At 42.5% G+C, this 25127-nt stretch overlaps 1 protein-coding gene across 1 annotated transcript; it reads left to right on the top strand.

The window, feature by feature from the left end:
- The first annotated feature begins 43 nt into the window (after positions 1-43).
- Positions 44-23152, top strand: map3k10 (mitogen-activated protein kinase kinase kinase 10). The gene is made up of 12 exons (XM_088301073.1): positions 44-453; positions 1416-2499; positions 15352-15532; positions 15601-15749; positions 15972-16147; positions 16289-16535; positions 17349-17471; positions 18225-18363; positions 18786-18898; positions 18980-19287; positions 19951-20479; positions 20998-23152. Exons 2-12 carry the CDS (start codon positions 1623-1625, stop codon positions 21396-21398), a joined length of 3243 nt encoding a protein of 1080 aa, XP_088157199.1. The 5' UTR covers positions 44-453; positions 1416-1622; the 3' UTR covers positions 21399-23152.
- The last annotated feature ends 1975 nt before the right edge of the window (positions 23153-25127 follow it).

Genomic DNA, 25127 nt, shown 5'->3' with positions numbered 1-25127 from the left:
ACAGTGGCTTGAGAACTACATTACCCATAATGCGACGGGACGTCATTGCCACTAGCAGCGCCAGCGACTCAGTGTGTATCTCCGGTTCCAGCCGACTAAAGGCGTCCTCCACCGCGGTTTGTGTGCCCGGCTACTGCACACTCTTCATGGGTTATATGCACACAAACTGGGCCCGCCGACAGCTTTCTGCTCCGTGGGTCAGGACAGGCTGGACACTTGTTCCCCGTGCCGAGCGCACGTCAACCGGACTGGATTATATCAGACGCCGAGTGATTCGACCGGTGTATTTGACAGCTTGATGTGTCTAAATACCGATGGAGCTTTATTGAGACATCTGGATGATTGGCAAAACAAGAGTCTCCACCGAGCCTTGACGTACGGGTGATGAGGATCAGTGAGATGCAGCTTGACGCCCTTAACAAGTCGATGGATGTTGCTATGCCCACGGTGCAGGTTGGGTTACAGTAAATACTTGCTTTTATCATTGTGCAACCCTTCCGATGTGGCCTATATCGCTATTATTGTTGAAATATTTTATTATGGAGCGTGGCCTTTATTTATAGTGCAGATTGATGCTGCTAATGATTTTTTTTCATCTTGTGATAGTGTCAGCCGTTTTATGAAGCCCCTAGACATTTAAAGACTCCCTCCTCCTCCCCCACTGATGGATAAGCTAACACTAAAATGAGAAAGCCTCCCATCCCCATCTATTCGCCATCATCACTGGGTTTGTTGTGTCCGCACTGACATGCTTTTCCAGCTGTGGACTGAATGAATTAATATGAGCGGACCCCCTTTTTGAAGGAGGCTGTCCGGTGGTCGTTTGAGCAGAGTGGCCATGCATGCAGGATTTAGTCCGGTCCGGACTTTAGGGATGTAGGCCACTGAAAAGTGATCCATCCATTTAACCATCCATGCCGCGCTGTATAGAGAGAAAGCAGCCCATATTCATAGAGATGGCTGACGGGGGAGGAGCGTCTACACTGGATAATGAGGACCCCCGCTCAGAGGATTGCACTAGGCTCTGTCAGGGTCTGTCATTTTTACTGGTAGTCTAACCACAGTCAGTCTCCTGCAAACCCAATCTAATGACAGCCCTATTTGGGTTCTCACAATTATTGGAAAATTCATCCAGGCAACAACATGAGGCCTAATTGCCATTTAGCTTAACCTATTAACTGTAATGGTAATGGTAGGACGTTACGAGCCAGAGTTTTATGAGGGGTAAGAGTTATGCCTTTATAAATCAACACATGCAGTTTTTACAGAGAAAATAAAATTCTACAAGATAATCCATCAGATTTTCGGGATACTCTCATTGGTTTCAAGTTTGACTTAATGTGCATTGTCCCTGAATGACCTGACCCTTTTGGGAATACATGCTCTCCCCGCACGCTGCACAACCCAACGCGCAGCCACAAGCGGAAACGGGATTTGGCCCTGTTTCAACAACAAGATGCGGGAATGGGGGGGCGGCACTCCCAGTTCTTTGATCCACTGATCCCTCTTACCCCGCTACTGATGGTCGAGGACACCTCGCATCGCTTGATGGGCCTGCGTTGTGTATTGTGCCTGAGTTGACAGAGGTCAGGCTTGCAGTGTCCAACGCCAGTCCGGCCTCCATGAACCCGTACGGCAGAGTGAGCAACACGGCGCCCCCCTTGTCCTGCACCAACTGTGGGGGCTGCTGCTCCCCACCTCCCCCAAGCCTCATCCCTCCCACGGAATCCTCCATGTCGCCGAATATGACCCCGCCACCACTCATGTGCCCTGCCCCGGTCATGCAAGTGGAGAACGGCAGTAGCTGGAACTCATCCTTCGCTTCTCCGGACTCTCATCACGACTGCACGGCGCCCAATCCCTACTGGACGGCGGTGTTCGATTACGAGGCTACGGCAGATGAGGAGTTAACCTTGAGGCGTGGGGACCTCCTGGAAGTTCTCTCCAAAGACTCCAAAGTTTCTGGGGATGAAGGTTGGTGGACAGGCAAGATCCAGGATAAGGTGGGTATCTTTCCCTGCAACTACGTGACAAAGGGGGACGCTCCCAACTACCAGCAGCTCACCGTAGATGTGGGTGAGTGTCCTTTGGAGGTCGACTTCTCAGAACTGCTCCTGGAGGAGGTTATCGGAGCGGGCGGATTTGGGAAGGTGTACAAAGGGGTCTGGCAGGGGGAGGAAGTTGCGGTCAAAGCTGCGAGGCAAGACCCTGACGAAGACATCAGCGTGACAGCGGAGAGCGTGCGCCAGGAGGCCAGACTCTTCTGGATGCTCCGGCACCCCAACATCATCGCACTGCGCGGGGTCTGCTTGCGGGAGCCCAACCTGTGCTTGGTCATGGAGTACGCCAGAGGTGGGGCCCTCAACCGAGCATTGGCTGGAAAGAAGGTGCCCCCGAGGGTGCTGGTGAACTGGGCTGTGCAGATTGCCACCGGGATGGACTACCTCCACAACCAGGCGTTTGTCCCCATCATCCATAGAGACCTCAAGTCCAGCAATAGTGAGTACAAATCAGTTTGTCTTTTTCATGCCTTTGTTGTGAGAAAAGCCTTAAAGCTTCAGAAAATGGGGGGAAACTCAATAAGATCAACCAGGCAAAGTGGGTTTATGTTGCGCATCTGTGGTTATGATTGCTCAGAATTATATACATTTGTATTTTACTGTCTACTGACTAGTAGGCTACATGATGGAAGTCTTAAACAATGCAACCAAGATAGCTGAATTGATTTCCTGCCCTAGTGACATATTTGTGGTCTTGATGCCCAGTCTGTGGTCACAATTGCACACAGACACAGACTGACCCCTATGAGCCACACATTAATGTACACTCCCTTCTTCTTACCATTTTGCATTCTCTGGACACAATTCTTGAGATCTGATATAAGCTGTATCAAAAAGTCTGTTTTTACAAAGATAATAATGCACGGTTTCAGTTAAGCAAATAGCAATGCAACTAATTGGGAGTGTTTGTATTATGTTGTTTCCCAACTCATTCACTAAAGGGCAAGAAGAAGCGTTTGCTCTTAAGAGCAGTGGCCTCACTTCGTCCATTTCATTCTATTATCTCATCTTCAACCGCTACTCTTTCTTGTTGTCTCTATTTTCCATCTTGGTATTATGCCATCTGGTGCGAGGTATACTCATTGTTGGTGAAGATATGATCATGTCTGTGATGTGCTCTGTTTGTCCTCGTAATAGCTACATTTGTACCTATTTTCATATCATAAATTGTTAATAGGCACAGTGAGATGCCAGGGCTGTAGCCTGCACCCATAATAGGCGCGCAGGTGCCCACATTTATTATATGTATATATATATATGTATATATGTATATGTCACTACACTACCACTACCATTACAGACTCTAGTTACATTAATAAAAATATATGGGGTGTTTAATATGTCGTTAGTAAATTTGTGAAGACACAATGTTGATATTGCAAATATAAGGGAGATCTTGAAACATCCTCCTAAGTGTCAGGAAGCGTGTATTTTGTAGACTTTGTATCCTTTGGCCATCTTTTCTCTGCTCCTCCTCTTGCTCCTTCTCCTCCTCCTCTTACTCAAGGAGAGCAGTTCTGCTCTGCAACTCACTGTGCTATTTTTGGTCCTTTGTGCTACTTGCCGCTTTAAAGACGCAGTTGCAGTTGTTAGTGCATCACACAAATGGCACAAAAGCGTGGACGCATGTAAGCGCATGAGAGATATGCGTCTCAGACGGCGTGCGTTGATCTCCTCTGACGTGCTTGGTGGGGGGATGGAGAGTGTGCGAGTGTGGGTGGAGAGTACAGGATGCTGACTAAAGGCTCCTTATAAAGGGAGAGACGGTTGAAGAGGAGCATAAACACTCAAATTGCTGATCTGCGGGAAAAAGGTCTCCATCCTCTGCATCATTTGCATCTTTGATTCTTAAATTTCTTTAACTTCACATATTAACTGCTCCATTTACAGCACGGGTGGGCATCCATTGTGACATCAACGGATTGGCATTGCTTCTGTGCCACTGAGTCATGCAGCTTCTAGCTTCTATCGGCCGCTGCGTTAAATGTCAATGCCCTGATTTCGACTATTGTCTACTTGAAAAAGAAATGCTGCTATTTTTTAGTCCGAGCTTGGTCCCTTTCTAAATACCCACCTGGCTCTTGCTTAAAATGTGTGTGTGTTGTAATCATTAAACACGTGAATCATGAAGAATGAATCACAGCCACTCCATTTGCCTTCGTTGTCTGGCATTGCCTGGCGGGGACGGTGAAAAAGACTGCGAAATGAAGGATGCTTTCACTCTGCTATGAGTTTGGATCCATTTGAATCAAATCACAGTTCGTTTTTGGGCCAGGTGTGAACATAGTCATTTCTCTAGAGCAGGCGTGGGCAAACTATGGCCCGGGGGCCACATGCGGCCCGTTAAACGTTTAATCTGGCCCGCCGAACTTGAAAAAAATTAAATGAATAAACCTTGTTAATGTTTAATTTTCTAAATACTGTGGTTTTTCAAAGACATACATATTGTTGTAACACTTTTGTTTACTTTCATTTAAAATTAAATGATTGTTTTTTCTCCGATGAGATGAGGTTACCAAAACACTCCATCCATCTGCTCCTGGTCCGGCCCCTTTGTCAAATTTTAGAACCCATTGTGGCCCGCCAATCAAAAAGTTTGCCCACCCCTGCTCTAGAGCAAGTGTCTTTCTGTATATTATTCATCCAGCCGGGGTGTTATAAATGATGGTAATATGAGGGGGATTTATTCTAGGCCTAGGTGTGAAATGCACGGCCCGCCACTACTATTTGACCATATTTGCCCTGCGATTGGCTGATGACCAATTAAGTCACCCAAAATCAGCAATGATTGGCTCATTTTACCCATGACACTCATGAGGACGTTGGGCATATGACGTCTCCACACACCAAACCTTATTCCTGTTGTTGTAGCCGACTATAATCGAAACTGAATTCAAGTGGTTCAGTCAGCCAAGCGCAATTTTGCCTCTCATATATTCAGATTTGAGTTTGGTGCAAGTCATATTTCCAAAAAAATCAATTAAGATATTAAAAAAACATCCATGTAGAAGGTAACTAAGTCTTTGTGTTCCATCGAGCGCAGGGATGTTTGAACCGCGAGTGAGGCGACTGATGGGAAAGAACAAGAGAAGGCGAATGCAGTTGGTAAACAGTAGTTCATCTCCGTTTTGGGTTACACCTCAGCTCATTGTGCGGGTGCAGTGCTCTCAGGTGTCCTCTTGAAACTACCAACCACTTGGCACGGGTGCGCCACTCATAGAGCAACCCCAGAGCCTCTCCCCATACCTTCCTTGGGCTTGGTGTTCTGATGCGTCCTTCTTCCGTGCCTCTTTAAAGAACTCATCAAGGCCAATTATGGCACGACTGATTGACTGAATGCTTGTGTGTGTGTGTTTTTCTTAACTGTGCTTTATTTTTGGCTCGCTAGTAAGCTTTCTTCTAAAATTATCCCCTCGTAGTTTATAAGTCATGCCAGTGTATGTTTGTATAGTCTGCCGTTTTAACCTGGTGAGGCTATGGCCGGGGGATAATCTGATTACCATGACCTTCTTTAGAGTGATGTCACATCATGTTTGTGAGCAGGCCAGTCATTGGCCCCGTGGTCATGCTTTACCTGTCACCCTGAACCCACATCAGCCTCGGGTTTCTCACAGCGTAGGGCACCGGTCCATCTAGATTGCATAAAGAGGCCTCTCGTTGTTGCTACACACCTGCACACGGTATTACTTCATATGAATTGGATGTCAAACAACATGGCTGTAGTTCATCATATGTGTCATTGAAAGGTTGAAACACTTCATATTCATTCAATTCATATTATACACCACGCGCCCATTCCGGTACACCCTTCCCATTTAGCTGGACCAGTCAGCCCAACCCTTTTTTTGCCTTCCTTCTCCTTGCCCTGGACGATCTAGGGTCATTTTGAAATGTTTACAAAGGTTTCTTGGGTCATATCAACAAATTCGGCTCCCTTGAATTTTTTTGGTGTTATCATTTGCAACGAAAGTATAGTTTTAAAATAATGCAATTTCGCCCCTGATTTTGTGGCGCCCCCTAGAGGCCACAGCACTTAAGCCTATCTTGCCTAGTAGGTCAACTGGCTACGAGCTGTACAAAAAAAATAGGGGCACATTCGGAATGCATCTTAGATTTACAGAACACTCTGAATTGGCCAGAGATGCGAACGTCAATGTGAATTGTTGCTTCTCAATATCTGTTCTATAATTGGCTGACGAGCTCAGTTAGTTGGGATAGGCTCCAACTCCCCTGTGAACCTAATGAGGACGACGACTCGAAAAAAACGGATGGTTAGGCGTATTTCAAATATTCATAAAAATATCAAATTTCCGTTTTTGTGTCTGCACTTGCCCTTATTGCTTTTTTGTTCGTCCTAAGTAAATAGTGATCAAATATTACCTAATATTTGCCTGTGCCATTACTGAAACTTTTACAATGGCCACACTTTCTTGGTTTCGGTCACTGTCGACATACACATGTCCGAACATGCACAATTGTTAGGACAACAAAGTGTACAACAAGATGCGTGTTTGCACGTATGAGGCTAGACGAGCGAGCGAGGCTGACATCGCATGCTGTTTTTACCGCTTCAAATAGGAGCCGTGTTTACATAGTCAACAATCATCTGAATAGAGGGAGCCCTCATGTCTCGAGGCAGGCTTGTCAAGTGTGTTTTTTTTTAAATAGTGTCATTTCATTGGAACAAACACAAATGAAATGTAATCGGCGCCTTCTGTTTTTCTCTCTTTCGGTTAATACTTAACAACGGCAACAGTGCCAACAAGTGCTTTATTAGCTGCTAAACAGATTAGTGAGACGAGATATGGCGAAAGGCCTATAAAATACACCGTGGCTGCGTCTGGCTGTGGCTATGAGAATAAAGAGTGGGGCTGTTGAGGAAAAGGATTAGAGGGGGTGGCCGGTCCCGGCAGCTAATCCCTCGGCGAGTGGCGGAGGGTGACATGATGACTAACTTGGACGAGTGCAAGTTAGAAATGATGGGACTGCGACCACTGTCACATCTCGGTCTTTGACACGGAACCGTTTTATGGTCGTGGATTAAAGTTATAGCAACAGGGGTGACCAACCCTTTTGAAGCGGAATGCTACTCGTTGGGAACCGATTAATGCAAAGGTCTACCAGTTTGATACACACTTGTGAAATAACACATTTGCTCCAATTAACTGTGATAATATCCTTATGTTGTTATTAATAATTATTTAATAATAATCATTAATAATATTTAATAATTTAATAATTATTTAACCCAACTGCTTTTAGATTATGCCGGAGGGCCCATCCAAGTGACCATGTGACCAGGAAAATTATTTATTATTTCAATTTTGTTTTGAGATTTTACAACGCACCATTGGGTGCTTTAGGTTTTAAACGTGCGGCCATTATTAACTGGCCTCAGGGGAAGTTATGATTGAGCCATGTGAATTCTGCCTAGCAACAAGGGCGCATGCAAAACATGTCATGTGACCAGGAAAAAATACTCAAGATATATTTTAGTTATATTTCAGTAATAGAAACGTTCTGTGTTTGAATCTTGGCCTAAGCCTTCTTGTGTGGACCTCAGTTTCCACCCCCTTAATTGAGTGTTTGACCATTTCATATCTTTTCGACTGTATATGGAGTGTATTCGTATGCAATTTCCATATACAGCTTCCCTGTATATTTCGCCTCTGCTGTTAAAAAAAAAAATGAAGGTTGGACTTAAATATCTTTCATGCAATACAATAGAGTAGAATGCTGCTTCATTTTACCCAGTGAGCTATTAGTGTCTAGTATCACTGTCCTTGTGGATTACAGAACAATTACAAGACAAGCTGTGTATTCACAACCGTCCATATTAAGGCGTGTCTGTGCGCTTGTCCAGTACAGTGCACTGAGTATGTGGCCTTGTGTGCGCATGGAGGTCGGACAGCAGGACACACTGGCGCTAGAGCAGGAGCCCACACTCTCCATACCACACACACACACACACACACACACACACACACACGCACGCAGCACAAACACATGTACACATCGCTACTGAGCAACAATGACCCCATTCTCACACCGCAGCCCAAGACAGAAAGAGAGCATGGCTCCCAGTGGCAGAGGAGTCACTGCAGGGGAGGAGGAGGAAAAGGAGGAAGAAGAAGCAGCCATGGGCGACTTCAGGCAGGGAATGAGAGAGTGAAGGCATGGATGCAAGCAAGCAAGGAGCAATGTAGGAATGTAGAAAACCCCCTGGGGGCTTGACAGGGAATGGAGAGATGGATGGATGGGGGGAGGGATGGATGAATGCAGCAATGGGGACATGTATAACACCAGTTTGACTTTGGTGTGTAGGGTATCATTGTGAAGCATGCCACAGGCCACAATGAGGGACACGGTGTGAGAAAGAATTGTTTAAAAAAAAAAGAAAGACAATTCATCATCATTTTAAGGACTCAAAGAAGAAGAAGAAAAAATAAGGGCATGTTTTGGGCTATATCAAAACCACTTGGATGATCAATTAGTCAATTAAGAGGTATGTAGGGGCAGCATTTTGGACCAACTGGAGACGCTTGGTGGAGGATTGTCTGACTCCAAAATAAAGTGCATTACAGTAATCCAGCCGCCATGTGACAAAGGCACATTTCTTACTTATTTGGCCCTCAACGGAAAAAACTTTGGACACCCCTGCTCTATAGGACTTCAGTCTTCTTTGTTGTTTTCAGTCTACAGTTAAAATAAAGCCGTTGGCCGCACTGGTCTTAATATTTTGCCAGGCGGTGTAGGTAGTTAAAAAGTGATTGAAAATTGTATTAGTATTGGTGCCGTGTTGGCCTTGCATCAAATTTTCAGAAGCCGCGTCCTGATGTTTTGTCGCTGCGTGAACACAAGCAGGCTTTTAACAGATGTTTGAATCACACCACCGAATATACTTGTGTTGGAGTGACACTGACACCAGTCATTGGCTGCAAGTGCACAATAGCAGAACACATTACAGACACACACACACACACACACACACTTACTGTGATTATTTTCTCCACTGGTCAATAAACATTTGATTGGAACCCAAAAAAAAACAACCCCCCCCTATCTCTTTACTGCATTGCAGTGCAGACCAGATTCCCTGCGGACATGGAAGAATTGTGACACACATTTGCTTTCATTCTCATGCTCCATTTTTGAAATAGAAAAACTGATTGTGTCCAACACTAGTGGACATACAGAAGTAGGCTGGCAGTCCAAATCCTGGCTCAGTCAATCTTGACATCTTAAAAGGACAATACTGTTAGATCATTTCCTTGAAAATTTAAATTTGCCCTCAGGCGTGAATATGAGTGTGAATTGAATTGTTTCTGTGTAGCCTGGTGACTTATTCCAGGGTGTACCCTCAAAGTCAGCTAGGATTGTCTTCAAGGGATGGATGGATGGAATTAAGCTATACAGTATACCCCAAATAGGTACTTATGACGGTGTTCAATTTGGCACTGATGCCTTGATGGAGGTCTGTCGATGCTCAATGTAGTCTGTTCTCTTTATTCTTCTCCAGTAAAGTATGCAAGGTGCACAAGATCTTTCACCTTCACTCTCTGTTGCACCTCCTGCCTTATTAAAATGTTTACTCTTCTATTAGAGGGGCATTGTTGTTTGTTGCCAGCAGCCTGGCACGGTGAGTGTCGACTCAGGCCAAACGGGTGCCGGGCATCCTGCCGGCTCACTGCACCTTTAGCAACACGCATGGGGGCATTTGGAAAGCAATTGAGCTACTGAGAACTCCAGTGGGCTCAATTTACACTGAATATTTTTCCTCGTCTCAGGTGTAAATTTGACAATTTTTAGACCGGGATGATATTTTACGGCGCACCACTATATAAGACGTAGCAACTTTTTTTGACGGTGCCTTTTAACACGGCAACAACTTTGCTAATTAAAACAGAACAGACCCAAGAGAAAAAAATTGAGATTTATTTAGCGTATTTTCTAAACTATAGAGCGCCCCCTATTGGTGAAAGAAAAATCCACAGAAAAGCCGCACCGTTGTGTTAGCCGCATGGTTCAAAATCTAGGAAAAAAGTAGCGGTTTATAGTCCGGAAAATACGGTAGTAGTTGGAGAGTAAAATGTACTCTATGAAATTTAATCTGAATCAATCTCTTAACCTTAATTTGTGGGATGTTGGCATGGTGTTGAACACAATAATCTATAGAATATATTTGCCTTCATATTTGCCTTTTCTTTATAAATTTCTGCACTTAATTTAAAAAGTCTAGTTCTCACTGGCGTAATCTGTCATCTTAAAATAATCGACTATCTCCATTTTTCTGTGTTGAGAATTTAAGATGAATAAACTCAATTGAAAGTGGTGTCCTTTCACCCATCCCAAACCACACACTCCATCACTTTAAGCGCCAAAAAGAAGCCTCCTCATTTAAAAGCCCCATGTCTTCAGCAAGCGGGGGGCGGTCTCGTCACACGAACCTGGCCGCTGCATTTGTGTGCAGACAAAGTGAATGACTGCAGGGCGAGAGTGTGCAACAGCGACTGCGCTCCGGAGCGGAGCCTCAGCGCTTGGTGCTGGTCCATGTGGAGCCAAGCCTGGGTATCAGTAACACACACCGCATGGGAAGCGACCCACAAGATGCCTCTAATGGGTTTGTCTGGAAGTAGTACACGATGTAATGACAATACCGCAATACAGCACTTCCAGTACTATTTGGTCCGCAGACCTGTGGCTCCCTCAAAACTCATTACAGGGTCAAAGTTCTTCTGTTGCAGCACGTTGGTCGAGGTGCTGACTAATTGTTTTGCCATGATCCATTTCTGTCGCATTCGGTGGTCAGTGTACCTTAAGAGGACAGTGAAACAACAACAGAGGCAAGAAAATAAATGTTTCCGGTTTATTTTTTACTCATTGAAATTGCAATTTTAAATGATTAATCCAACTCATCATAATACAAAAATAAATATAAGAAACTCATTTAAGATAAATGAGAGATTATTATTTAAAAATTCACAATTAAGAACAATTAGACACAAAATCACAACATAATACAGATGGGTATTAATTAAACTGAAAATCCACAAAATTCCACCAGCATTTTGACCATGCGAACATTAAATATTTGATTACATAACACAATTATATAAAAAATATAAAAAACTGTTATTTTTCCTATTAAAAATAACTACAAGTTTTTGTCAGTTTTGGGGGAAGATGGAACAAATTTATAATCCCCATTAATTTCAATGAGAAAATGTGACTTGCGACCTTAGCGTGTTGATATTTTGTCCCACTGATTCTAGGGCATATATATTTCTTGCTTGTTTGTCGGCTCGAACTCCAAGTGAGGAAAGGCTTGAGCAGAAAAGTGAAAGGCGTCATTAAGGCACAAAGACACGATCTTGCTCAGTACTGCAGCAGAAGGACAAAAGCTCTCCCTCCAGTCATTTCGCCTTTTTACCTCTGCGAGGCCGCATCTTTTCATCCCCTCATCATGTCCTCCTTTCTGCTCGTGCACGTCCCTTCTCTGCCTCAACATCCATTCCTTCTTTTTCTTGCCCTTCTCCTCTGCTTCGCCCCCGATTCCCAGCTGCGATATCTCGCCCTCCTTCCTTGGCCTTGTTTTCTCCAGCCTTCATTCGCATCCTCTTCATTGTAGCCGTCAAGCCGCCAAATTCTTTTGCATCCTCGTCTTCCCACCTGAGCACCGCTTCTTTACTCCTCTTTAGATTTTTTTGCACCCCCTTCTACGTTTTTGGCTGTCTGGTTTGCCCTGATGGGAGCCTGGATGGCAACATCTGTGCAGTGGGCCGACTGACGGGAGGGGAGGCTGATGATAATGATTTCTCCATTGAAATGAACTGACCATGAATCCGTTCCAGCCTCATAACCCAACGCATTTTTGTTACTTTTTTTTTTAACAAAGAAAAATATGTAAATTATTTTATTTTTAATTTTTAAATTCAGTTAGTTTTAAATTGGTTTAATAGCAGGTTTTTTAGCTCAGCATCTTGGCATTCCATTTTTGAGCAAATTGTCATGTACAGTGTCAAGTACCCAATGCTACAATATTCAATAAAATACATCTAAAAGCAATTACAGTAGTGCCTTCACAAGCAGCAATTTGGCAGCTAGTAAACAATTAAAAAAAAAAAACATGCTCCAGAATGTTAATTGCCACTCCTATTGAAGTTTTCTATCAAACTAAACATACAATAAATACAAATGAGACAGAACAATACTCAGAGAAATATTTTTTTGATCTTTTTGATAGAAGACTAATATTACTGCAGCTTATTAAGCAGTCATGACAATCTTTGTTTACCTAAGTGCACATGCATTCCACTGCCACCTGGTGGCCAAAGCGCACACATGAGAAGGAGCAGCACAATAAATGTAGGAAATCATGCTGCAAAAACTGTTTATTTACATTCTATTTAATTGTTGTGACTGTATAATTTAGAAAATACTTCATGTTTTTGTCATTCCAGTATTAAGGGTGTAACATTCATAATAGTTTACTCCAAATTCTTGATTACATTGTTTTCAAAACATCCATTACATAAAATTAAAGGAGCAAACAATAACAGGAGAAGCGCTCTTTCTGTGACACGCATGCTCATTTAACTAGTGTGACCTCCGCCCTTGTTACCATAACAACAAAATGATGACACAGCACTTTAACCAAAACAACAAGTTGTTTGACATGTCGTTCCCTCGCGCACACCTAAACTGCCTAAAGTCTCGGAATATTTTTTAATTGCGCAAACAATGACTCTACAAATTTTAGAAAACTGGAAAAAAAAACTCCAGTATTGAGACGCAAATATGTTTTCTCCACGTGTGAAAATACAACAATGATGACTCACGCACGGACTCGCACATTAATTCATAGGTTTTTTCCCCCTCCATCACCTTACTTGTGAGGCCTGCATGCACACGCTCCGCCTTCTTCTTCACAGTGCATGTGAAGGGCATCCTTCCCCAAACAGAGCGTGCGGGGCAGGTGGACACACCCTTGTCAACATGCAAACACGTCTCTCTCATACGACAAGAAATCGAGCCCCAAGGAGGAGATCAGCTGTCTCTCGCAGAAAATAGAAAGGATGGCTGGAGGACTTGCTGGTATTAATAAACGAGATGCTCGCAAATGCTGACATGGAGGACATAATCATCGGGTTTTTCTCCGGTTTGTGTAGTTCGTATTTGTTCAAAACACTCTGGCAGCAAAAATCCAAAGTTGAAAAATAAACAAAAAAGCCTGCCACTATACTAATGTGCCACACCTGAAAAAATCGAATTGTAAATATTTTATGTCAGCGAGATGGAATGCTTAAGAAATCTTGCTCATCTTCATATTTTGTTACAAATAGAGATGTATTATTATTAGATTTATCATTTAATAAATGACTAATAATCTTCATAGAAGCAGACTGCTTGCCTTCTGGGTGTGTGTGTTTGTGTGTATTCCAAAATAAGATGTTTTCAAACATTTGATTTTACTTTGGAAAACAATCAACATTTTTGCCAATTTTCTGGCATGTTATTGACCAAACCAGTAACTGAATCATAATAAAAACATTTTTGGTGCATTTTCTGCATTGTCAATTTGAAATAATTTACTGCTTTGAATAAATGGATGGAAATGTATTTATTTTTATCAACTAATCAACAAAATAATCTAGGGTGGGTGGCGTACGGATTAGTCAATTATTAAAATAATCATTCATTGCAGGCCTAATTAAGTTTATGGGAGAATGTGGAATGTGGGAGAAAATCGGAGTACCCGGAGAAAACCCACACAGGCACGGAGAGAACTTGCAAACGCCACACAGGAAGGCGAACATGCTTACCAGTCGTCCACCGTGTTGCCCTGTATCAAAATTAATAAAATCAAATAAAATTTTCAATCACACTGTACAGAATACAATTTTACATGCAATTGTTGATCTCAATGACTGCCATGCTGGTAAAGGTGTCAAGTGCACAATGTCGTACATTTGCCATGCAGCATATTTTTTCATGATTCACAATCTGGCAATGGATTGACTGTCAAAAGCGAAAACAGGTTTCTCCGAGAGCTTGTGGACAGAGAGGCACACCTTTTATCGCGTAAAGGCTTTGCTGTGTGTGTTGAGGAGAGCGTGTGTATGTAAACAAAGATTCTGCTATTTGTGTGTGTATAAGAGAGAGAGTGCGAGAGAGAGTGAGAGAGAGAGAGAGAGACTCTGCCACCCTTTGCATAAGCCTGCAGATAAGAGTGAGAGCGGGAAGCCAGCCTCCACCTGCCTCCCAGTACTTGCCAAGTGTGTACACTCCAAATATTTCCATAGCCGACTCGCACGCGGAAATGAAGGAAGAAGTCCTCCGTGGTGTACAGTATGAGGCGGGGAGGGGATGAGGGGGAAAAGCTGGTAGTACATCATACAAACACACGACACGAGAGTCCTTGTTTTTGGCGTTGCCGTTTGCAGTGGTGAACTGTACTGCGTCAGCATTATTTTGCAACTTACAAAAACAAGGATGAATTGGTTGTCATCTTTTTATTTATTAAAGAAATGCAATGTCATCAAAAACAGGCTTCATGCGGTATATTGACACTCCCAGCTGATTTTTCCGGTCAAACTAAGCATAAAACTAAGAGAAATGTCTATTAACAACCAAATAGTTTTGCCTTAGCGAAGTCAGTTTAGCTTAATGCTAACAAACAATGAAAAACGCCATAGATGGGCTAGTGAATAGCATCTCTTTGGCAGTGTTGTAATCCCTGAGGGGATATTTGTGCCCAAATGGTGGAACAGTGCAAGCAGGCAGATAATATAACTTATTTCATGGGCATGTATTATTTATCCTCTGCAAAGAACAGTTACTATTCGGCTTACTGAGGAGTTCGTTTCTATATTATACTGCCCCCAGGTAGCCACTCATCAGAAGGACAGCACACTGTTTGTCAAATTGAAGCAATTGTGACACAAACATTTGAATTATTTACATTTTATAGAATTTTTTTTAAAGCACAATATTATAGAATTCTATTTTTCTTATTATAAAAACATTTTTTGTGGGGGAAGCTAGAGCGGATGAATGGCGATTCCATTCATTTCATATTTTTTATTTGACTGATTTCTTTTTCAAATACATTTAAGCTTTTCAAAATGTATTTTCTACATTGTCATTTTAATTCTTTAGTATGTTTTTCTGCATTTGTATTTAATGTATGTATTTTTATTTTTTTAATTGTTTTGTTTATATTTTTATGCATTTCAAAAATATGTATATTTAAAATTGTACATTTTAATATGCATTTTCTCCTCACCTTCAGTCCTCATTCTGGAGCCGGTGGAGCGTGATGACCTAAGCGGGAAGACCCTGAAGATCACCGACTTCGGCTTGGCGCGAGAATGGCACCAGACCACCAAGATGAGCGCAGCGGGCACGTACGCCTGGATGGCACCCGAAGTCATCAAGCTATCCCTGTTCTCCAAAAGCAGCGACATTTGGAGGTGGGTGTTGCACTCCTCTTTCTCTTTTTACGCCACATTTGAGCTTCATGTTGTGTCTTTTGTCATAGTTTTGGCGTGCTGCTGTGGGAGCTGCTCACCGGTGAGGTTCCCTACAAGGAAATAGATGCACTGGCTGTGGCTTACGGTGTGGCCATGAACAAGCTAACGCTTCCTGTTCCGTCAACGTGCCCTGAACCTTTTGCTCAGCTCCTAGCAGGTAAGCTGGACCACCTCACCACCACATGCATGGCAGTAGAGCTGAATTAATGGATGGACCATACCGTAAATATACAACAATATTAGCTGGATGGACAGATGGATGTACGGATGGATATATATATAAATATATAGATGGATGGATAGATACCAAGACCAAAACAAGTTAGACACCCCTGACATGAGCTAATGCAGTTGTGCATTTGTGTCCCCCGCGCCCTAGAATGCTGGAGCCCAATCCCCCACAGCAGGCCCTCCTTCACGAGCATCCAGCGGCGGCTGCTGGCCATCGAGCAGTCCGCCATGTTCCAGATGCCCCTGGAGTCCTTCCACTCCCTTCAGGAAGACTGGAGGTTGGAAATCCAGCAGATGTTTGACGAGCTTCGGGCCAAGGAGAAGGTGCGAACCCCGCAAATCTCACCCTGTCACTTTTAGAAACATAATGCGAAACAATCGGCAGGCAGAGGTGTCAGAGAAGGCGCTATTTATGTCCAGATGGGGTAAAAAAAAAAAAAAAAAAGCACTTTTCTTTCTCCCCAGGAGCTGAGGTCTTGGGAGGAGGCGCTAGCCCGGGCGGCCGAGGAGCAACGGGAGCAGGAGGAGCAGCTGAGGAGGCGAGAGCAGGAGCTGGCCGAGCGCGAGATCGACATCGTGCAGCGTGAGCTCAACATCATCATCCACCAGATGTACCAGGAGAAGCCCAGCGTGAAAAAGCGGAAGGGACACTTTAAGAAGAGCAGGCTGCTCAAGCTGTGTCGGGACGGCAACAGTATTAGCCTGCCCTCTGGTGGGTGTGACCGAGTATTGCATCTCGACTGACAGCAATGTCCCAAAACGAACAAGCTCAGAATAAATTCCCGTTTCCCAGTTTTTCAGTTCAATAACAAATTTAGTACGATACACTAATTTATTGCTGATAAAATTATTTTTTGTGCCTGATCCCTAAAATAACTTATTTGACTTCATCAGTAAGCTCTGAAAATATAATTTGTTTTTTCTAAAATATGTAGTTCCTTTGATTGATTAGTAAACAAATTGTAGTTCCTTTAAGAATGGACTATCCATCTATCCATAATCCAAACCATTTATCCTCATATTTATGTCATTTATTTTTTAATGGCAACGTTTGAATTTGATTAATTCAACTTTCATTTTATTTCTTTGTGTTTCTTGTGTTGTAATCTGAATATATTTATTTAATTATATTTTAATAAGACATTTAGTTTATTTAATTTTTACTCCCATATAGATATCGTCTCTCCAAATTCAGTTTGTTTAAACTTAATTTAATTCAACCAATTGAATACAATTAGGTCAACAAATTTACATACACTCAAATTAAATTTAATACAAGCTGATGGTAAATCATTTCATGACGTATTAATTTTGATTGCGTTCAATTCTCATTTATTTAATTTTTCTTATTACAACTGTCTTATTGCTGTTAGCAAATATGTTTTAGTGTATTTTATTTAATTGTAATGGATGGATGTAGTTTATTTCTCTTGTGTTTTATATTTTTATCTGCAGAAATTGTGTTGGCTTTATTGTGTGGTAATGATTGTATTTCTAAAAAGTGTATCGTAACATTTTTGTTCAGGCTTCGAGCACAAGATCACGGTTCAGGCCTCCCCCAGCGTGGACAAGAGGAAGACGCAGGGCTGCGAAAGCACCACGCCACCTGCCAGCCCGGGCGTCATTCCTCGCCTTCGAGCCATACGATGTGAGCTCCTGACCATCTACTCTACACTACTTAAATGTTATAGAGCAGTCATTCACAAATTCTTGACAACTCGTGCCACCTCCAAAAAATACTTCCTAACTAGATACAGTTTTACAAGTTTTGTTGCTACACTCTAAGAACAGTTGCTTTACATATAACCCACTTTGTGTCAAAAATGGACCAATTAACTACGTGGGTTAAATTTACCCAACCAGCTGTCTTATTTTGCACAAACCAACCTAAAAAAAAATATATTGTACAAAATTTCCCAGAAAGCTTCAGTTGTATTTTTTACCCAATTTCTTTTTTAGAGTAGAATTTGTTTAAGCCATTTTAACATTACTTACAGTTTCCATGCAAATATATTGTCTTAAAAATTTAAATGCAAATGAAACAAAAAAAAAACTAAACAAAAATAACACAATTTGGGTCATAAATGGACCAATCCACAACTTGGATAAATTTGATCCAACATTCAGACTTTTTGGGCTTTTTTTGTACACAATGATCCAGGCACTTGGGTGTGTTGGGTCAACTGATTTGCCCTTCAGTGTTTGCTTGTAAGCTGGGCTTTTAAGATGTGATTTCACATATTCATTGCCAATAACTGTACCATACACTGAGTACTACGAGTGGTAACGCAGTTTGGCAACCACCATTATCGAGCATTACGGCTGTGTATATGTGGTTGTGTTTAAATTGTCTCCGGGGTGTGTGTGTGTGTGTGTGCGCGTGTGTGTGTGTTTGAGACAGTGACCCCGAGTGACGGCAGCAAAACGTGGGGCCGCAGCGCCGTGTGCAAAAAGGAAGACGTGTCGGCCGGCAAGAAGAAAGGACGTACGTGGGGGCCCAGCTCCACCCACCAGAGGGAGAGGGTCGGGGGAGAGGAGAAGTAGGTGGACTAAAGTGTTTGGACGCGTGAAAATGAAAGCTTTTAATTTATTCTTCAAAAATTACTTTCCATGGATGTCTATTGGAATTCAAAAGAACGGGAATTAACGTGACAACATAAAAAAAATTTTGTTGCTCTAGTTTGGATCGATTAACTCCCATTGTTTTTAAAATTATTGAGTTTAGATTACATTCTGAAATATATATAACACTCAAAGCATTTTTATGCAGTATTGCTAATTTCTTTATTTTTAACGTGTTGCCCAAAACAGATCATCATGATCATTTCCAGACCACCTTTGAAGTGTTTCGGCTGTAGCTTGAACAATTGAAAAAAAATCTCACACTATTTGTACGTTGTGATCAAATTCAAATTGTTTTTCTGTAATTTGTTTTTAGATATATTTTCTGCATTCTTTTCAGACTGAAATCACTAAGCGAGGGCTGCAAAGTGTGGTCGTCCAGTGCCCCAAATCTGGGAAAATCCCCCAAGCACGCACCCATGACGGTGGGCTTCTCCAGCCTCAGTGAGATGGGTGAGTCGCTGATTTGATTTGAAACCGAGGTGCTCTCAACCAACTTGCCCCCCCCCTCACGTCCTCCGTTGTGTCCCTCAGAGGAATGCTGCGAGTTAGAGGAGTCGCCGGGTTCCCTGCAGCCCTCCGAGACGAGCAGCAATGGGGCGGCCGACGACTCGGGGTCCCTGTGGAGCACCCCGGGTTCCTGTGCCGCTTCCGCCACGCTGGGTTCATCGGGCGCCAGCTCCACTCAGGGTTGTGTGGGAACGGCGACGGCGCTAAGCCACCATGACTCGCTAAGACGCTGCAGCCAGAGGAAGAAGAGCGACATGCTGCTGTTGGGTTGTGCCTCGCTGCTGGCCTCCGTGGGGCTGGGCCAAGACCTGCTGCAGCTGGGCAGACTGCAGGTAAGGAATCTACATTGTGAGGATGTGAAAAGTCTTCACGCAAAAATGTACAAAATTAGGCCAAGATAAATTGGTTAGTTGTGAATACAGCCACAATTATAAGTTTACAACTGCAAACTTCATTAAAACCCTATTTTAAAGCTCTAACCCGAGTTTAAAACCCCAATTTAAAACGCTTTCTGTTGAATTTTTTTTAACCAGGATTTTTTTTTTTTGCTAATATAAAAGGCAAGGATTTACCTTCAAATTTGTATTTAATTATTTATAAAAAAAATTTTAATAGACTTTTTATGAATTCAAATTCTTATTTAAATTTGGGCAATAATCCACTTATTGATGACTTGATTTAAAAAGTATATTAAAACAAATGTATTCCACTTCCAAGTAGTTTTTTATGATTGTTCCCGCTAAAGTTGGTCAAAAATACACATATTGAAGCAACATGAAAAATAACAAAAATATAGATATTTTTTTGTGTGTGTGATCGGGCATTTGTTTATTCCCAAATGTGTTGTTTCAAAACAAATGCAAATGCAATTGAACTTAAAAGTTCAATAGAACTGAACTGTACTTGGGTGATGATTCGAATGGTAATAAAGCAAACATAATAGTAATAATGATAATAATAATATTAATAATAATTATTGTGGTTGTCCTCATCAGGTGCTTCAGGACGAGCAGGACATGAGAGAGGAGCAAAGAAAGAAGAAGGAAAATCTTTTCCAGCGCACGGGCCGTTTCCGTCGCAGCACGTCGCCCCCTAGTAGAAACCTCTCCTTGTCTCTCAGCCGCCATCACGATTCTACGCTGCCCTCCCTGGAACCTTCCCCATCCGTCACGCTACTCTCCTTGTCCTCGCTGTCTGACTGCAACTCCACCAAGTCCCTCCTCCCCTCTGACCCGGACGACTACCCATTGACACCGGGCAAAATGCTTGCCCCGCCCCCGGCAGGCTCCTCCCTCAACCCGCTGCTGGACTTGCGGACAGAGAGTTTCAAGAAGGAGCCCAACCAGTCGCTCACTCCCACCCACGTGTCCGCCGCCATGGCGGTCAACAGGGGGCACAGACGCACCCCTTCTGACGGCGCCATACGACCCCGGGCGCAGACTTTTGTCCACCGCAGGACGCCGTCTGACGGCAGCATGCCCATGCCTCCTCCGCCGGGGGCAAACGTCATCAAAGCAAACAAAGGTAAAGCGCAGTGTTTAAATGATTCATTTATTTTTTGTTTCAATTCATAACTCTTGTCGGACAACCTTGCTTTTTTTTTTCACAGCAAAGTGAGAATGCCATTTTCATAGGAGGCCTCGAATGCTAATATTAGTAGAAAATAGTTTTATTTTAATGAACGTACAATTGTATTTTTATGAGAATTAAGTTGGAATTTTAAAAATAATCACCGGAGCAATTTATTTATTTTATTGCAATGATTTCATTTCTTAATTTAATTCAGTCATTTGGCTTAATTTTGAAATTTTATTATTGTTTTCGTTTGATGTTTAATCAAATACAAAACAATTATGTACGTATGTACTGCATATAAATACTCTCTAAAAAATTACAGACGAAGTGAGGCCGGACCATTAGTAGTGATTTGTGAAAAAAAATATTTTGACCATATTTGGACATACGAGGTTTCCGCCATGATAAAAGAAACATGATCTGCTGTTCATGACTCGCAGTGCCTGCTTTGCTTTGTGACACCGCAGGTGTTCTGGACACCCTTGACATCCCTCGCCTGCCGGACCCCTCGACCCTTTTCCCTCTCCCCCAGCGCCGAAAGGCCCCCGCACCCCCCGTCCCCGCGCCGGCCCCCCTCTGCCTCATCAGCCCCCTGGAGCGACCCAAGACACTGGAGTTCGCCGCCCGTCCCCGACCTGCCCCGACCCGCACGCGCGCCAACCCGTGGAGGCTGGGCTCGCTGTCCGGGACCCTGAACTCATCGCCGGGTGGCGGCTGTGATAGCCCCCCAGCGTCGGGGAACGGCGGGAGCGGCGCCACGCGGCCCAACCTGATGGACCTGGACGTGGAGGGGCAGAGTTTGGACAACACGGTACCTCTTTGCGGGAAGATGCAGCCGGCCGCCCTCTGCGGGCAACAGTACACATAGCGACGAGCAGCCGGATTTTTGTACCGTAAACGAGCGACGACACTTACAGGAAGTCATTCGTCCTTCTAAGTTGTGAAGACCATTCCCCCAACGAACTTGACCACTACCGCAACGCCTCAAAAAGCCATTCCGACAACAAGTCAACTCACACTGCATCTGCTTGCATCATTCACACAGAAAAGACAACAACCAAATGATTCCTCCCCTTCATCCACGTGACGTCTCTTTCCGCACTCACCTTCTCGGTCGGGCACCACCAATGGACTTGTTGGCTCATGAAGCAAAATCCAAGTTAGTTCCTCCCCCCCATGTCATACATGAGTGTGAAAAGGCAGTTTCTCACTTTGTGAAGTGTTCACCATGATTATTGGAGGTAAACAAAAGTTTGACATTGCGCCACTGAGAACTCGAATGGACTCATTCCATTTTGATCCTTTTGGAGGAGAGCGATTTCAAGTTTTAAAATCTTTTCTAAAAAAAAATGAAGTAAAATATTACAAGAACAATGGCAGTTTGACGAGAAGCCATATCATGGGGAAAACGTAATTGTTCAAGAATGGAGTGATAATATTTGGATGAAAAAAGTACCAGTAAAAGTCACACTTTTGCAAAAATACGTTTGTCATGTGTGAGGCAATTAAGAAATAATTTTGTTGGAATGAAATAGAAAAAAATCCGACATTCACATGAAAAAAAATATGCGGAAAATGTAATTTTATGAGAATAAACTTTTACCATGAGGAGAAAAAATTTAAATTTTACAAGAATAAAATTGCAATATTACGTTTTAAATTAGGCATAATTTTACCCCAATTGTTCTAATATTACAAGATGAAAGTCCAAATTTTACATTGAAAAAAAAAAGCCTAATATTACATGGAAAACAATTTTACAGGAATAAAATATTTTTATTTTAAATAAAATGGAAGAATTTCATCTTTAACATGCTGTTACCAATTCTAAGAGAAAAAGACAATGAATAGCAAGCGTGATATCACATCCACATGATTTTTTTTCATGGAAAAATTCCGACTTATATCATTCCAATTTTTCTTTCCAGTGTTATCCTAAATATTCTTTATTTTCTTAAAAACGCGCCTCTTAAATTAACTTCTACCTGTGTACTACTTCAACTCATCATTTTAACTACTATCTTCAAAATTTCTGCCTTTTTCACCCGCTACGACCCCGTCCTCGTCCATTCCATTAAAATATGTGGCGAAAGTCCCGAGCTGGAACTTTTCTTCTGTCGATCGCTTCAACTGACCGCATGGATTCATCACGGCCTTTCAAGACTGACGCAACTTTCAGCGTCAACCTCACGAGACCATTCAGAGCCCTACGACCCGCAACCCACTCTCCGTGGTATCCCCCTCGGTACCGTCTCAGTCCCAGTGGCACTTTAGGAGCCTTGTTGGTGGACACCTTGCAGCTGACAAATCACTTTGGACTTGTTGCACTACTGTGCTAATAAGGGAGTGTGAATATATGTGTGTGTGTGGGGGTGTGTGTGTGTGTGTGTGTGTGTGTGAGAATCCATATGTGCGTGTGTGTGTGTTATATGTATGGGACGACCTCTTTGTGCTCATGAGTATTTATTATGATTAAATTAATTGTTATTATGGGGAATAATTATTGTTACAATGCTTTTTTTCCCCATGTACATATTTGTTAATACGGGCGTGAAAAATGAGAACTAAAAATGTCACGTGATGAATGCTTGGTTGCGAGATGAATAAAAAATTCAGAAAGCCGCTTCAGTCTGATTCATAAATGGAGCTCTTCTACCAAATGGTACAGACAGCTGCAAGAATATTTCCTGTTTTATCATGTGTCATACCACATAGAGTCGTCTAGGTGGCGCCAGTGTTTGCGATGATGTCATGTTTTGTTTTTCGATATGCCCCCCCCTCCCTGTGAATGGCTTTTGTACAGTCTAGGAACTGTGCCATTGACAGTCGTTAATATGAGGACGCAATGAGTATGAATATGATGAAAAATTATCCCTGGCCCTTTTTGGAGACCCTAATCCAGGTTTCAGGGTTTAATTTGAAACCCTAATCCATGTTAAAACCCTAATTTTGAATTCAAACTCTTCTTGAAGTCTTGTCATTACAACACTTCCTTGACACTTTGACAATGGCTTTAAACCCCAATTTAGTGCCCTACATTGAAACCCTAACCCAGTTTCAAAACTAACTTGAAACCTGAACCCAAATTTGAAACCCTAACCTTGTTTTGGAATACCGAAATTGAAACTGACTCAAAACCCTAACAATTTGAATCCAAATTTGGCATGGCATCCCATTGTTTCCCACATGTGTTGAAACCACCAATCAAACGTCCTTCTAGACGCCGGCCAGTTGCCTAGCAACCTGCTCACTGCCATGGTGACACTATTAAGGGAAAGTACACAGAAAAGAAAGGGGGGGGAAAGGGATGATTGCGCCTGGAAATGGAAGAGAAGAGAAAGACCGAAAGGCCACTACACGCTAACACACACGCGTGCACGCACGCGCATAAACACAAAAAGGATGTGTGCACGATTAAAAGGACACACTATCACAAGATCTACTAAGGGAGCCTGGAAAACCGAGCCTGATGCGCGCTCAACACTTTCATTTGAAACCCTAAAGCGAGTAAACCCGACCCCAAACATAAAACCTTAATTTGAAAGCATAACCTTTGTTTTAAACATTGAGTCTGTCTTAAAACCCTAACCCTAGTTGGATACCCTAACTCTATTTTGAAACCCTAGCCCTAGTTAGAAACCCTAACCCTAGTTGGAAACCCTAACCCGAGTTGGAAACCTTTAACACTAGTTGGATACCCCACCCTAGTTTGAAACCCTAACGCTAATATGAAAACTTAACCCTACTAAACCTAACCCTAACCCTAAACCTTTAACTGATTCCACTAATCGTTATATGTTGTTCTTGTTGTTGTATCCCATCTCTTTATAGTAACAAATAATCCCATTAAAATATAATTTGATTCTGATGTATTTTTTTCATTCCATTTTTCAGATTAATAAAATCAAAGTGTTCCCAAACAGGGGAAACTCTTTATCATCCGGAATGGCTCCACAACAGTGATAAGTTAATATTAATCGACAAGCGAATTACAAACTTCTCACAAAACTTACCCAAATCCTCTCAAAGCGAGAAACCTCCATGACGTTTCGTTGCTGCTTAAATCAGAAACTGCGCTTCCTGAACCGGTCACGTGGTACGGCCGGTTTCGCGGCTACGAACGTCATCTCACACGTCGTGCGTGCTTCAAATCCTCGCTCCCAGTTTACACAGAGGACACATCACTAATGTTAACACGTAGTGTAAACTACAGTATTGTAGAGTGCTACTTTTCTTTATTAAAAACCAAAAACGCAATCATGTTTTTTTGTTTTTTTTTTAGGGAGGAGACTGAAACAGATAAATGGAATTTCCATACATTTGAATGTAAAGTGTTTTGAGTCAAAAGTGTGGTCATGGAACAAATTAAACTCATATCTCAAGGTACCACTGTAATAAGATTTCGACTTTTGGTGGCAAACAGATTCGGTGGATGTCTACTTTGTAAACAAATACAGTGCAATGTTGCACTTTCTTAAAAAGATTTCATGCCCTTATAGATTTTAGTTTTTTTTTTTTGCATTGAGTTCCCTTTATACTGTAACACCCTTCAGTGTCTTTCTTAACTGTAAGAATTCTTAAAGGGGCCACTTCACGG

Source organism: Idiotropiscis lumnitzeri, chromosome 7, assembly GCF_059441095.1.
Source record: "Idiotropiscis lumnitzeri isolate Australia: NSW breed Sydney's pygmy pipehorse chromosome 7, RoL_Ilum_1.0, whole genome shotgun sequence".
Taxonomy (NCBI): Eukaryota; Metazoa; Chordata; class Actinopteri; order Syngnathiformes; family Syngnathidae; genus Idiotropiscis; species Idiotropiscis lumnitzeri.
Note: the sequence above shows the minus strand (reverse complement) of the source record. Positions and strands in the feature narration are given on the sequence as shown.

Coding starts and splice junctions, on each gene's coding strand:
- map3k10 (XM_088301073.1), top strand. CDS start 1,623: ATGAACCCGTACGGCAGAGTGAGCAACACGGCGCCCCCCTTGTCCTGC. Junction 17,472..18,224: donor TCGCCTTCGAGCCATACGAT/GTGAGCTCCTGA, acceptor TGTTTGAGACAG/TGACCCCGAGTGACGGCAGC. Junction 18,899..18,979: donor CTCCAGCCTCAGTGAGATGG/GTGAGTCGCTGA, acceptor TGTGTCCCTCAG/AGGAATGCTGCGAGTTAGAG.